Raw genomic sequence first — 15,466 nt, forward strand, 5'->3', positions numbered from 1 at the left:
TATGCCTTTAAAGAAAAATATAGCTGCGTGACACGCGGTGATATGTACGCCGGGTCCTCCGGCTCGCGTCGCGTGTACGATCGCGTTCGCGTGAATATGATACAAATTCGAAAACGAAGAAAACAAAAAAGAAAAAACAAGAAAAAGAGCGAAGAGCAGAAAGAGACGGAGCGAGAAATTTATATTCACTTTTTTCGATTTAATTTCTTTGCCGCTGTGCTCCCTTCCTCGTGGTTCTCATATCTCGTTCTTGATCATGATAAAATTTATTTATGAATCTAAATAAATTAAAATACATGGCAACTGGGTACACATTGAGTTGAGCTATATTTTTGTTCAAAAACAAAAATGTCCCCTTTTTTCTTTTACTTTCGCGGTCATTAAATCGGTAGGGATAATAATAATTAATAATAATAATTAATCATAATAATAAAATCATGATCGGTGACAATAATAATGATCACCGCCACGTTCGATGACGATGATAATAATAGAAGTATTAATAATAATAATAATAATAATAATAATCGTAATAAAGATAATTCATTAGGCGTACGTCACTGCTGTATATACAATTATGCGTGAGATATGTCTGAACATTTTTTTTTTACGTGTTCGATGGGTAGGCGGATTATATCGTTCACATACCTGGTATCTCCTCTTTCAACTCTTTCTCTCACAGGGAAACGAATTGTTCGTTCTCTGGTTTTCTGGTTGTCGCCCGTTGACTTCAACTTTTCTACCGATCTCGTTATCGTACGCGTAAGTACAAGAAAATTAGCCAGAACGAATTTGTCACGTGTTCTCATCACACTTTGAAACGATCGTCTCTCCTCTATTTACACTTTCATCTTTTTCTTCTAATTTTCTCTTCGTTACCACTCACCGAGGACCATCGTAAAGAAAAGAAGACTCGCGGTTCCGCCTTCCGATTATTTACACGAGGCTCTAGGAACGGTCTTGCCGAGAAAAGTAAACGAGGAAATCGTTTTCCAAACGAAATGACTCGATCAGCTCTAGAAGTGACGATTGTCCTCGGTCGTTGGCCGTCGATCGCTCTCTCCTCGTTCGTCTAGAATTCTGGAGCGTGGAACACGCGCGAATGAAGGAAGGACTTGAACAAGAGCCGGGGTAGTTTTCTTTCTGTTCTCTTCTACCGGGGAACCGATCGCTTTAATAAAATCTCGATCGCACTACACGCGCTTCTTACATCTCGAAAGAGAGGAACCATACTCCTTTGTCTTCTCGCTATTTATAAAAATAATTTCAAGCCGCCTTCGGGGAGTGGGAGGGTGGGACAGGGGTAGATGCCTCTTAACAGCACGCGCTTCGTTTTTTTTTTTCATTTTCTCTCTCCCTTTGAACGGTTCGCACCGACATACAACCTTCCATTCTTTCTTTTCTTCTCTCCCCAGAGTCTTTGAAAGGAAAACTATGGATATCGTCGCGCAGCGTTGCTTCACCACATGGACACGCTGTATCCTTCGAACTGTGTCTTTCGACTGGGTCGAACCAAGCCTCCGTGATAGAACGTGATAATTACGTTCAGAAGACGTGCACACTGCTTAATATCCATTCTATGTGTCTCTCATACGTCCAAGTCCTGCGACACTTGGGAGGATATCTAGTTTAAGCCGTATCTACCCCCTTTTAACACAGGATCATGCCGCCGCTGAGCCGCTGCTACTGTGGCTGCGATGGATTGTGTTGAAGTGGCGGCGGCGTTCGTTGAAACCAAAACCAGACACCGTTTCTTGGCGTGCTCGTGCAGCGCGTGCTCTCCGATCTGTCAGCCGATATTTCCAGCCGAACACCCGTCGACGAATTCAAAGAACTCGACTCTTTCATGCATCAATGCGGATACTTAAGCGTTAAATTGCGAATAGGGGTATTTACAGGCATCGCGGAGAAAGGTGGCTGAGAGTGCGCGTGTGGATGAGGATGGGGGTGAGCTATGTGCGCTGCCAGATGACCGGGCAGTTTCGGTCCATCTTCCGCCTTTTCCTCTTCTCTCCTCTTCAGACACGCGGCCTTCGGGTTCAGGTTTCGTTCTATAACAACCACGTTTATTTTTCGTTAGCCTTTTCTACCGATATCCTATAGAGAATTGTAAAAGCGCAAAAAAACACACCTCTAACTTGCTGTTCCAGCGTCATGATCACCTCGACGGCCATGTTCAAGATGCCCAACTTAGTTTGAGGCTTGTCCGTCTTCAGATGCGACATACACATTCTGCCGAGTTCCTTCAACGCCTCGTTGATGTCCCTGATACGTATCCTGCGAGAACGATCTTTGGTCAGACGAATTCATTTCGATACCCCGGATATTTCCTTTGACCCTTTGATCATTTACTATCCTTCATAGTGTAATCAATTGAATTTGGGAACAGGCGTTCTCCATTTGGGTTTATTTTCGTACAATCGAAGGATCGAACGGACTCGGCTCAGGGAAATTAGATTTTAGTCTATGTAATAGCACGATCGCTTCTTTCACGTCACGTGTACAGAGAATACGGGCCAAATCGTTGTTCCGAAATTTTTATTCGTCCTCCAGGTCTTACCTTTCCCTGGCATTGTTCGCCTGCCGCCTCTCTTTCTCCCTTTGCGCCTTCACGTCGGGATCGTCGTCCTCGTCTTCGGCGCTCGAACAACAGTTGCGCAATAACAATACTCAATTAATCACCTGACCGTGATCGAAAATATTTTTTCACATCGTCCCAGATCGAGAGCGCGACTCCACACGCCAGCGAAATCGACGTTTCGTTCGTTTATTCATTCGCGATACGCTTTGAACACACGCAGAGAGCTCCGGTTGGTCGAAAAATCAAGTGAACGGACAACGATCGGTCAATTTTAATAGCAGATCTGTTCACTCAATTTTTACTGTACTTAAAATGTGTTACGATCGATTTTCAGTGGTTATTGGAATTGGAAACCGAGTTTCCAATGAAAATATCGAAGGCCCGTATTCTTTGCACAGATAACGAACTATTTTAAAGATAGAAAGGGCTGAGGTGTTCGTGCTGTTACCTAGAACAATTTACAATTCAAGTGGTGATTTCTTTGAACTAAAGGAGAGTCATATATGTGTGTGTGTGTGTGCGAAAATACCAGGGGACTAAAGAGACGATATCTTCGAACAACGACGTCGATTCTGAAAGAAACTTAGTCTTCATTATACATAGGAGAAACTCGCGAAAAATATCTAAGAGGTCGATGCAACAACAAAACTTCAAGTGAAACGATTGTGCTTTACTATATAAAAAAAAAAAAAAAAAAAACAGAAAGAGAGACAGAGAAAGAGAGAGAGAGACAGAGAGGGGTATGCATGCCTGGGGTGTTTGGGGGGACCGAATTAAAGCAGCCGAATTAAAATGAAACTGATTGGGAGGTGAGCGCGAGAACACTGTCGCGATCTTTTCTCGCATCATTTTTTAACCAGAAACATTTTAATTGTCACGCCAGAATACGGGCCTCGGTGTTTAAAAGGAACGTGAGCATGCGATATACGCTTTTCATTTGAACTGCGTGTCTTCCCTTTTCCTTCCTCGACAGGACATGCAGACGTAGGGTAGTATTGAGGGAAAGGACGTAAAAGGGTTCTCTTTATTTTTCTTTAGTGCTTACTGCGTGTGTTCACTGACCTTTCACGCACGTTGTTGGCTTGGCGACGTTCCTTCTCGCGCACCGCTTTGGTGCTGGGATCGTCGCAATCTTCGTCAGCGCTCGAACAACGGTTGTTTGAATACAATTGATTAGTTAAGAGAGACAAAACTGCGGTTACGATTTTTAAATGATCGTTACATCGAACTTTAGTAGAATTTTCACTACCGCACGATGCCGCGCCTCGATCCGAGGAAAGTATTACGGAAGATCCAAGATTATACTTACTATCTCCGGGATCTCTTCGTTCCCTTTCCCTGAGATGTCGAGTTGACCGTGGCTGCGCCGATTACGCCCGCAGCCGCCAGTTCGCTGCTCGAGGGTTTCGTCTCGCCACCGCTACTGTCCGGCGGATCCTTTCTCTTTTCTAAAGAGACGTATTCTGTTCATTATTAATACCGTTCGTTCAACGTTCCGATGAGTCTTTCACAGTTATCGCTAACGTCGCGAGTCGACCGGTATTCGCAAGACGGAGTGAATGAAACAGTTTAAGGAGACCGCGAGTTCGTTTAAGGATTCGTCGGCGACGAACCGCAACGGAAAAACGCGGATGGAAGCAGCGGCGACCTTCGAATTCTCTTTGGTCGCGGGACTTAGTCACGGAACCGTGAAAAACGTCCAATTACGAGGTATCAGGAAACGATACACTGATTCAACGAACGTATCCTTAAACGCGAATCCATTAACTATTACTGCACGAAAGTCGTGATAAATCAGTCATTGTGTGCAAACTGGGAATTTTTTCCTCGCCGGACTCGAGAATCGTTGAAACGAAACTGAACCAGCTATCGACGGTCCCTCGGGGAAAGTTTTTCCTGTTGGAAAACCGGGAGGGGAAAGGGAATCACAGGAGGCAATTCTTGGTCTGAATTCCGATCGACCAAAAATGGTCGCGGCCGAGAGGAAAGAGCCGTTCCTTTAGCGAAGGGCCCTTTCCGTGGAAAACTCATGCATTCCATTAGCCGCGAGAGCTGACCGGAGAGAGGGAGAGAGAACAACTCGCGGCGAGAGCGAACGAGTGACTGAAACGGAGACAAAGAGACACGCGCGCGCACACAATCGGAGACACAGAGGTCTTCGAGAATAATAAAGGCACGACGTCGGGATAGTAGCTAGCTACTTCGCGTGATTTATCTAACGTTTCCTTATCGGGCTCTAACTCTGCCGTGGAACACCTGGGAACTCTTCCCCTCCCTCTCTCGTTGCTCATGGGAAAAAGTATTTATTCGATGATGCGACGACGAGAATAGAATAGCCCGTTACCGACTACTGTCAAGGCTCGTTGACACTTTTACTTATTCTCCGTTTCACGAAATCGTCGACTGCAACCACTGCTAGAACCACCGAGTACCGATCGTTAAAAAATAGATTTATTCGACGTTTGCTTTGACTTTAGACGAATTAGTGTACTTGGAATGGTTCTAGCGATAAAGAAACGAGATGGTTTGATGCTTACTGGCATTTGTCACGGGTAACCTTTCGATTTTAATAGATCCGTCCGTGTCGGGCGTGGGTGTGAGACCGGTGTAAGATCCCTGAGGTTGCGTTACCGCTACCGCGGGGTGAGGACTCGTCTGGAACGATAAAACAGACGTTTTAGTCAACGATTGTCCTAAGAAGTTCAAATTAACAGTGTTCGTCGAAGAATCAATGGCTCACCAAGTGATCCAGTTGCGGCGGCGACGTGTGGGAGTATAGGGACCCGTGTGGACCAACCGGACCCAGGTGAAGGCCCAGTTGGCTCTCCGCGTGATTCCTTAACACGTTAATGGCATCGTCCAGCCGTTCCTCCATCCGCGTACCCTGTACCAACAGAATATCCAAAATGCGACTCGATTACACGGCTGTTTGATGATTTTTCTTCTTAGACGTCTCCGACGCCAGCGTCCAAAGTGTTCGACCACGTTTGACGCTGGTATCGAGGACGAAACGGACATTTGAGTTGACAGAAAGCGTGAAGTGAGAGACTGGGGTTCGTTTGAACGCTCGAAAGGGATCAGGCATGCTATCAATTTGCACTGCAATTTTCAATCGAAAGAATTCGTTCAATTACGTTCATTGCAATGTGAGAATTAATTAAACTGTTCAATTAATTTGCGGGAAGATGTTAGAAAGAAGTAGACGTCGTTCTCAAATTCGTATAATCGTGTGTGAACCATGCACGGAGCGATTGGGTGTTTCGATTGAGAGAGGATCAGAAACAAGAACAAACGGTAGTAATTTAAAAAAAAGAGATTGAACTAAAAATCGGCAATCCTCACCTCGGCGTGGTCGCGGAGAAAGCCGATGGCATCGTCTAGCCTCTGCTGTTCAGGCGCCGGCTTCACACACAACACCAACGCAACAACAAAACCAAAAAAAAAAAGAGAACAACCAAGTCAACACAACGTTCACAACAAACAGAAAGGATAAACGGTGAACAAAAAAAAAGAGAAAATTAAAAAAAGAACACGTAAAAACGAACGTGATCATCGGCTCGAATGACTGAACAGGGGAGGATTAGAAGAGAGACAGCAGCGAGTGCCCCATGCCGACTGTGCGAGTTTCCCGAGTGCAGTTTCACGAGCAAAATTGTCGCACGACAAGAAAACAGGAAAGTCACGTTGCCCCTGTTCGATCTCAGAGATGATAAGACATTCCGATCCTCCCCCGAGCAGGAATAAAAAAGTCAGAGCGTGTAACAATGGTACTCTCATTGTATGGGTCACCTCGAGATCATCGGTGATCAATTTCATACGCGTACTCGTCGATGACGATCTCGATGTGACTCGGGAACAAGCAGACGATAAAATCTATCGTAAGGAAAAGTGAACGAGGCGCGATATGTGTATATATCTGTTAAGAACGTCCTTGACTTGTATTTCTGTTTGTAAAAGCGCATCGGTGGCAACGGTGATGAAGCGTGTCTGCGTTTTTAGAAGGTGCATCCGCGGCTTCCAACGAGATCCGAACGCATCTAGTCCGCTAATAAATTTAAATAAACGATCGCGACTGATCTCGCCGAAAGGGCGCGGATGAAATACGTACGTATACGCGCTGGCAAAAAGTTTTCTAAAAATCAGGTGAGACAAAGACACCGTGACGTTTCGTTATAATTTTATTACGTACTACGTCTGACGACATCCTTTTGCCAGGGGTATAATTGCGGGTACGAGTACACAGCGAGGAGTGACCGCGTATCGGTAAGAAAAATAACGAAGCTTTGATGCATACCATGTGGATCGTTCCACGATTTGGATCCTGGGTGAAGTGTGGCGAGACCGGTGCGGCACCCGGTGCCCATCCTGGCGCCGATCCCGTTAACGGTGGTGGTGAACTGACCGGCGTCGAGGGGTTGCTGCTATAACTCGATACTGATTGGTCCGTGGGGTAAATCTGCATGCAAATGCATCATTCGTATTTTCCATGAAACGTCGTAAAATCGATTCGACGAGAGAATTCTTAATTATAAAACACGTCGAAGTTCCAGGTGTTTTACGCGATGATAAAATATGGGAGACTCGTTTCGTGTTTATTCTATGTCGAACATCTAATCGTGATAAGCGATACTTACTCTGGTGCTTACTACAGAGGCGAGGGTCTTGCCGAGGTTGTCCCCGGTGGTCGGTTGCTGGCTGGGTGCGGGCGCGGGTGCAACGGGGTTGGGAACCGAAGGCGCGGTGGTCGGCGCACCGGGACTGTGACTGTATTGCAACGATGCTGGGGATGGTGCACCGGTCCCGGTGTTCGCCGCAACCGCGCCGCTACCACCCCGGAACGTCGACATCGGTGGCAGTGAGGCCGCGCTGGTCACCGCCGAGCCCAGAATCGGTGCCGCTGGTTCGCTGTTCGGCGACATCGCCGAGTAAGCCTAGAAAAATATGATCGAATCTCACCGGTACTTGGAGAAATCCTTTTCACAGCGAATACGCAGAGCATAAGAGCGTTCGTTCGTCTTGTCGTATCATTTATCAAGTTGACGAATGGAAGAGAGGAAGATGAAACGGGGAATCGTTTAGAAACGTCCGGTGGACGAATATGAGAATTATCGACGACCTTCCGAATCGAAGTTTAAAAGCTGATCCATAATGGAGCCGAGGCCAGACCGGCTTTGATATCGGATACTCTTAGTAGTGGCCGTGTATCCCTCGCTCGCACCTACTGAAGCTCGGCTCGTAAAACGTCTAATTTTAAACGGGCCGAACACCGACGAAGAGTATTTATCAACAAATTAGAGGGGAGCTGCACGCGCCCGATGAAACGACCGTCGTTAATTGTCGTCCACGGGAATTTGGAAACCGAGATGCGTTTCGAGAAAGGGTTTCTTCGGACTTTCGTGGAAGGAAGGGGTCGTTAAACCGCAGGGTCGTAAATGTTTAACCTTTCGACCGCCTCGACGTCGTTCGTCGAACGTTCACCTCGTTCCATTATGCGTAACGCGCCTCTTTTATTCCCCCTTCGACTACTCCTCCGCTCGCCTTTTTCCCAGAGGCGAACGGTTTCACCGCGTTACTTCGATTCAAAGTCGATATTGTAATTGAAAGAACTCTCTTTCTCTAACGATCAAGGAGGAATCGAACGTTCATGGACGGTAGGCGGAGTACAATTTAACTGGCTGCGAAAGGGTGAGGGGAGCCCGGTGGAGAATTCGGGGCTGGGAACCGGAGGATTTCGTGGTAACCATGAACGGCGTAAATCAAACGAAGGCTGCACTTGACTAGAAACACCGAGTAGCGGGAGGGTCGTTCTATATATAGAAGCCAGTGAGTCATTTGACGTTGCTCCGAGTACACCGAGCACTGTCAACAGTGTCTCTCAACCACCTTACAGATCGGTGGAAATCGATTCGCGAGAGCCTAAGATCGACGCGGTGAGAGATCGGAGCGATCCGACCCGGTCAAAGAGTCGAGCGACTGGTCGCCGAGTCCGACGGTGTCAAACGAGTCGAACTTCTTACTGTCAGTCGGAAAAACTGCCTCGAGCTCTCGGAATTTATTGCGTTCCACAGAGAGGAAACGCCTAACGCGGAGATCGCAATTTTTTTAACGCCCACGTTCCTCGATGAAAACGCCGCGAGAAACAGTGAGGGTAAAGAGAGCGAGATCGCGCGCACTGTTTTATTGTCTACCGTTGAGAGCTTAATGTGCCAAACAAAGAAATTCTTGCCACTAGACCGCGTGTTTTTCTGTAAAATGAACCACTCACGGCGATCGTTCGAAACGATGAAACTTCAGATTGAAATCCGTGTCCACTTTCGTACGGATACAATTTTACGGTAAACGCATAGAATCCGTAGTTTATCGTGAAAGATGTTCGAAAATCGAGATTAGAATTTGATCCAACAGCTGGACGCCACCGACGCGACAACATTTTCAACAGGGGTGTTTCCCGTGTTCGTCGCGAAGTCGGGGGTGTCGAGTCCGAAGAAACGAGCGAGTAGTCACGCCGCGTGATTGATCGATGAGGGTAGCGAGAGAAAGAAAGAGAGAACAGGAGAATTGCTTACCATGGGGTCGTGGGGTAGGTGCATGGGGTAAGCCGGTTGGGCCAGGTGAGGTGGTGCGTATCCGCTGTATGGGGGCTGAACGCCACCGCCCCCTCCCGTCCATGGGTCCCCGGCACCCGTACCTGCGGCGTTCCCATCTGAAACAAGACGAATCAACAAAAATTTAATCCTACCCCGATATCGCACGAAATTCGCCAACGGTAAACGAGCCGTTTGCATTCGGTGTGCGCATCGGAGCAACAAATAGCAGCACGTGGCGTTCACTGACCAGAGAACGTCGGCACGTGCTAGAATAATGCGCGCTTTCCCGGTTAAAAGACACGCGATCATCGTCCCTGGTTCGACTCGACGCTTAGGGAAACGTACGCGATAAAAGTCAATGTGAAGAAAGAAAACCGAAATTGGTCCGAGTGAAAGAATAGATGGGATGCGAGACGTATGAAATTTTGATACACAACGCTTTAATAATAATAATAATAATAATAATAATAATAATAATAATAATAATAATAATAATAATAATAATCGACAGATATTTTGGATTGGAATTCTGATAGTTGCCGACACCCGGTATGAGAGACGGTTATTATTTCAGTTGAAAACAACAGCAATAAGCCACCGAGGAACGTATTTCTTGATACTTTTGCCTGATATAATTCCGCGGCGGTTTCCATCGACGATGGAACTGGAAACTAAGCCAAACTACTCGGTCGTCCTCTCCGAACTACCCGGCATTCGATGTCTGATAAAACTTTTTCCGACTCGAACCAAACCCACCCTCCGTCCCCCATTTATAAGGTATTCCGCTCGCTTACCGGGTGTCACGAGCCGAGAACGCGCCGCAACGAGCCCTCCTTACCCTCTTCTGATCTTTAATAACAACTTTACCCCGCAACTTTACTGATCTTATTGATTTACCACGGTAATTCTCCGGAACTTTTCTCTTTTTCCCTATGGCGCGATTGCGTATGTTTGAGAACAAGCCAGAAATTCATTTCAGTCCATTTCGTTAAACATACATCGACGTCACGGTGGAAAGACAATTCAATTCTACAAAAACCACGATCTAATTGTAAGAATGTCAATGGAAAAGAATTGGATCGCGTTCAACCTCCCAAGGAAGGTTTACTCTTTCGTTGATCTCGCGATGGTAGATATGCCTGTAAATTTTCCGTTTCGAAAACACGCCCCGGGCGCGAGAGCAAACAGAACGCATCGACGCACGGGTTGCAAATATAACGCGTCGCGAACGTGCAGAGAGGGAGGGAGACAGTTCGCGAAATAGCATCGCGTTTCGTAACGCGATTAAATTATATCGACGTAAAGTAGGAGAGCCCGATAGAAAGTTTATTTTTTTCCTCTCCTCCCTCGGTCCTTTTTTCCCCACCCCGCGGGAATTTCAACGCGATCGACTAGGAACAAATAACCGAGAGATTGTTATTGTTTTTATGCGCGACAGCCAGGCGCATTTTACGAGCGAGCGTTAAACAGTTGAATATTACTGCGATCGTAAAGTCCCTTTTATCGTTCGTTCGAATCGTTCCGCGATTCCCGAGCAGATAATACGTATAGACGTAGACGACTGGGCGATCGACAAAGCTGGATCGATCGATCCGAGCGGAACTGGTTAACTTTTAGCGTTGCGTCGCGGTATAATGAGTGGCCTAGATTTTCGACTCGCGATCGATGCCAGTTAAGAGAACGCCATGTTACCGCGGAGAGCCCTTTCCTTTTTTGCTACCAACCATTTCTGTCTCGACATTCCTTACCATTGTCTCTCAATAGCTTTTGATAAGAATCTCATTAGCATGTTTCAAAGAACCTCATCGACCAGCAATCAGTTCAGTTTTCATTTTTTAATCGTAATAAAAAAACAACACCGAGTTCGAAACAGTGATCACAAAGATTCTCTTAAGACTTAAGAGCACAATTAAAAAGTCAATAAGTCAAGTCTTTACTCACCGATATAATAGGAGTCCGCGTAAAGTGCCGCAGCTTTAGGCGAGGTGTATCTAGGGGAGTCTTGCCCGAATTCATCCGAGCCATACTGCAACACAAAAACACATACATAAAATATAAAACATACATAAGATACTTCCTTGATTTCATTGGAAGCTCATATGAATTTTGATGTTCGATGAGACTCATTCTCTCAAGACGTTTCAAGAGGATCAGTAAATAAAATGTTACTTCAGGCATTCTTATAGACACCGTCAAACGATCCGACACAATTAGGGAAGGGATCGTTTTCCACGCGAAAGAACTCGAGGATGTCGTTGGGATTCTTACCATTCTATAGGTCAAATAGTCAGCAGGGCAGACAAACATATTGTCGTAAGGGACGGGGTAGTCAGATCGCTCGGTGGGACAACATGACCGCTAGAGAGCTCGGCGCCGGGTATCCACCGGCGCGATGAGGGGGTTGGAAAGTGACGCGAGAGCGGAGAACCGCGGCGGCATACCCTCGTCCCAATTTCACCGTGATGTATGTTAAAATATTCCACACCGCTTCCCTTATCCGACGAGCTCCCACCCCCGAAAACTTTTCCAACCCCTCTCTCTCTCTCTCCCAGATACCCTCGCCCCCACGAAACTGGCCTGGTTGAACGAGCAAAAGTGCGACCCGAAAGGCCAAGTTTTTGGTTAACGCGAGGACTACCGGAATCGAACGTCTTCACCGACGGGGAGAAGGAAAACTTCACTGAGTTTCACCCTCGCTCGTTTCGAAAGAGCACTTGGTTTAATTTTTAACCACCCTCGAAGAACTATACGGAAAGTAAAGAAGGAAGGTGAGCGCGCGAAGGGTGACACGAGACTGACAATGACTGCGGGCTGGGTGCGAGTCGACGCGCCGATTCTACCGGGTGTAGTGGGGTGAGGATGTGAACCAATAGCAGAGCACCTAGGCTCGTAGAAGATCTTTTTGATAACGCAAGTTATCGTGAGTAGAAGCGATCCATTAAGAGAATTTCGACAGGGGTGAGCACCCTCGCGCGAACGTTACACCGCGCACAAGAAGACAGAGACGCTCGTTAGACTCGTTGCGATGAGAATCGTAAGAACGAAGACGAAGATTTGGATATTTTTGAAAAGTAGTATGAGAATTAGAAAGCAAGAAGCGAACGACAAAAGGTCTTCGCTCGGTATCGCTTGTTCCAGGGTAGGTGGGAGGAAACGGGGGACGTATAATTGTGCGCGATAAAAGTGTCGGATTTATCGGTGGCAGCAGTCGATAACGAGACCGTACAAATAACGAACACCCACCCGGGCGGGACGGGAGGAAAAAAAGTCGCGCGCCGCTAATCGGTTGATAAACCGTTCCCGGCCTCCGGACCTATATTAATTTAAATGAATCGCTTTGACATCGGTTCCTTTTGCTGCTTTACCCTGTTTTTTAATCCAACAATTTCACAACGACACGACCATTGAACTGAGCTTCCCCTCTTCGATGTTCGTTAGGGAATTCGATTTTTCGTTTTTATACGGCACGTCTCTCGACGAGACGAGACCGAGGAGATGCCGCGTGTACAATAATTCACGTTTTATTCCTCAGCCGGTGGTCGGGTGGACACGCAATAATAAAAATGTCCGGCGGCCGGATCAGAAATCTTAATATGCCCGGCGGTGGGTGTCCGTCTGCCAGGGGTTGACCGAGAGTCAGCGATTTCCAGCCAATATAAATGTCCTACATTGATTTAGTTCCTCTTCTCGGTGGGCGCCGCCGCGAACGGGAAAAGGAGGGAAAACGAATGGAAACGTCTCTGTCAGGGAAATTAGCTTCCGAAGGATTGAAATAGAGGACAGTAGAAGGGTCGCGTTACGTGACGTCTCCGGAAAATTGTGCACGTGATGCCCGGCTCACGCTTCTATCCATTTGTTTCGTCTTAGGAGTCTACTACGTCTCTCCGTCAATTCGATTGCCGGTTAAAATTTATAACAATTCTCATTTATTTACGGAGAAGACGACGAGTCGTGGGACGTTTTCCTCGGTCGACTACACGTGGGCGGAAATAAATATCAAACCGTTGACTATTCCTAATGGACCCTCGATTATACCCTTATTAATCGTTCCACGTTTATTTCTAACAGACGAAACCAGGTGTCTTCACCCCGTGAGAATTCTCCTACCTGCATCGGAACGCGGTCCCATGTTCCCTACGTGCATACGATTAGCGCGATAAATCTCCCCCTCATCGATTGTTTATAGCCCCTTCAGATTTCGATCGATTCCCCAATCGAAGCAACAAGTTCTTTTCTTCTATACAGTTCACACTTAATTCTGACTAAATAGATAACAGAGATAACGTATCTGTTTATCGGTTTAATTAAATTTTAATGGAAGACATCTGGTGAACTTTGCGAGTCGTAAAAATGCGTATGCAAAATTTGCTATTACACGAAGAACGAAGCTGATTCCCTATTATATTTTAATACGAAGCTCAGACGTGTTCGCTTGAGCCTCGGCTGTATTATTCTTCGAGCCACGCGCGGAGAATCGACGAGGCTTATCAACGAAACGACCGTTCGCATAACTGATTAATGGCTGGAGGCGATTTGTAAAAAGGCTGTATGCAACGGTCTTTAAGGCCTAATGACCGGCGTGTCGTAGATGGATGTCGGATAATTTCCGACACGCACCCTTACGCGAAACTGTCGCCGTTCACGCGGGCCTATACTACTGGTTTGGAAAAAATTCACCCCAACAGATTTCCCTTCGGTTTAATTACGTGCTTATCGATGATGAACCATAAGCTCGAATTGCAAATGTTATAGGCAGCAAAATAAACCTTTTAAAAACGAAAATGGAAGATCCTTCAAATACTTTTGTACGTCGGATCTCGTGTGCATTTCTGCATACTTAAATTTTTGATATACAAGAATGATAAATCGACCGGAGACTTGGCCTGTGCGAAACGGTTAGAAGCGGTTATTTTGCACGGAGGAAACAAAGAGGAGAGGGCGTCTCGATTTCTATTCGTCGCGGCCGTTCGAAATGGCACAACCGGAAGTCGTCCTGTGTCAGAACATGCCTATTCCATCTACGGGTATTTCCTTTATGGCTGGCCGTACCCTTCGCCATGGGAAACCATCGGTAGCCCGTCCTACACGAGACTCTCCGTGAAACACATAAATTCAGGAAAAGAAAATACGGGAATCGCCTTGGCCGTTCCCACATTTTTTCACTCCGTAAAAAACTGTCGTTCCTCCGCCGCCGGGGAAAGTACAACAATTACAATCGCCACGGTTCAATAGGTAAACAGGCTCTTTGAAAAAAATTAATTGTAATTTGCTGATATTAATTCAATAAGTTCTATCAATTAGAAGACTCGTATCAAATATCTTTCAACAAAGAGAATAATTAATTATTTAATATGATTGGCTGGGTAAAAATAGAGAAGGAATACGGGATGAGTAAAAAGCAGTTAATTGGCCAAGGAGAGAAGACTATCGAACTTTACACCGTTGAAAACAGTAGCTTGTCCGTTGTATCTGAATTGGAGCGTTATGCGGCTCCGATTTCGCAGAATCGCCTTTATCGTATCACGGCGAGAAAAGAGGACGTGGGAGAGGAACGGGAGGAGGCGAGTTTAGTTTTGCAAAACACGAGATACGATGCCATCTAATATTTGAGATTTCATTAGTCGACGTTATTCCATCCGACACCCGATCGGCCGTTCTGCCGAGTAAACTTAACAAATCGTTCTTGTTTTACGATCGATTCGTCCCCCTCCGAGTAGTTTCAATTCAAATTCGAATCCTATCGTCCCGCTATTTGTCTTGTTCCTCGAGTTCTCGACTCGCGGATGACTAACCGAAAGTAAATTCCTTCGAATCGTCGAACAAAGAAACCCGGCGGCGAGATACCGGGAGCAAACAGCGGAGGGAAGTCGCGGGTAGAATTATTATGCGCGCGGAGAGTAAATCTCGATCGGAGAGAGAGAAAGCTTCACGTTTTAATTGGCACCCCACTAATTGGTAATTATCAGCCGTAACCACTCGCGGAAACCTGACGTAAGAGGCTTAGGGCCGTTTACACGGGACGGTGGATCCGGTGGCGACGGTACTCGACGCAGGGAGGGACGTCGCGTAAGGTGTACGTTTTAACATCGTTTCCACGCGCAGTAGGAGTGCGCGCAGGTGTGCATATGTAATTCCGAATGGGTGCCCGGCACGTGAAAAGAGACCAGAGATCACACGACCGACGTCTAAATTATTTATTACGCGTATCCGCGCGTATATAGCGACGCAAACGGTCGCATAATCAACAATTACTCGGCTGATATCGGCTACGTGACCGGCTTTTAACGACCGATCGATT

General features: G+C 46.5%; 1 protein-coding gene across 15 annotated transcripts in view; it reads right to left on the minus strand.

Annotated features, from left to right (window-relative positions):
- Nucleotides 1–1,135: 1,135 nt before the first annotated feature.
- LOC108627858 (protein daughterless) overlaps nt 1,136–15,466 on the minus strand; it is a 75,263-nt gene continuing 60,932 nt past the window's right edge. For 4 of the 15 annotated variants that reach the window (XM_026815849.1, XM_026815860.1, XM_026815859.1 and 1 more), the window contains 11 exons: nt 11,110–11,194; nt 9,148–9,284; nt 7,216–7,512; nt 6,876–7,037; nt 5,924–5,983; nt 5,322–5,474; nt 5,119–5,236; nt 3,891–4,044; nt 3,644–3,733; nt 2,132–2,277; nt 1,136–2,051 (listed from right to left, as the gene is read on the minus strand). In XM_026815849.1, the coding sequence (XP_026671650.1) occupies nt 1,852–2,051; nt 2,132–2,277; nt 3,644–3,733; nt 3,891–4,044; nt 5,119–5,236; nt 5,322–5,474; nt 5,924–5,983; nt 6,876–7,037; nt 7,216–7,512; nt 9,148–9,284; nt 11,110–11,194 (1,602 nt within the window). In that variant the 3' untranslated portion in view covers nt 1,136–1,851. Of the gene's footprint in view, nt 2,052–2,131; nt 2,278–2,560; nt 2,651–3,643; nt 3,734–3,890; nt 4,045–5,118; nt 5,237–5,321; nt 5,475–5,923; nt 5,984–6,875; nt 7,038–7,215; nt 7,513–9,147; nt 9,285–11,109; nt 11,195–11,436; nt 11,648–15,466 lie in introns of those variants that run through there. The other 11 variants (XM_026815857.1, XM_026815861.1, XM_026815862.1 and 8 more) reach the window with 10 other exon arrangements.

The sequence above is a fragment of the Ceratina calcarata genome, unplaced genomic scaffold (assembly GCF_001652005.2).
Source record: "Ceratina calcarata isolate Rehan_Ccalc_2016 unplaced genomic scaffold, ASM165200v1 scaffold48.2, whole genome shotgun sequence".
Lineage (NCBI taxonomy): Eukaryota > Metazoa > Arthropoda > Insecta > Hymenoptera > Apidae > Ceratina > Ceratina calcarata.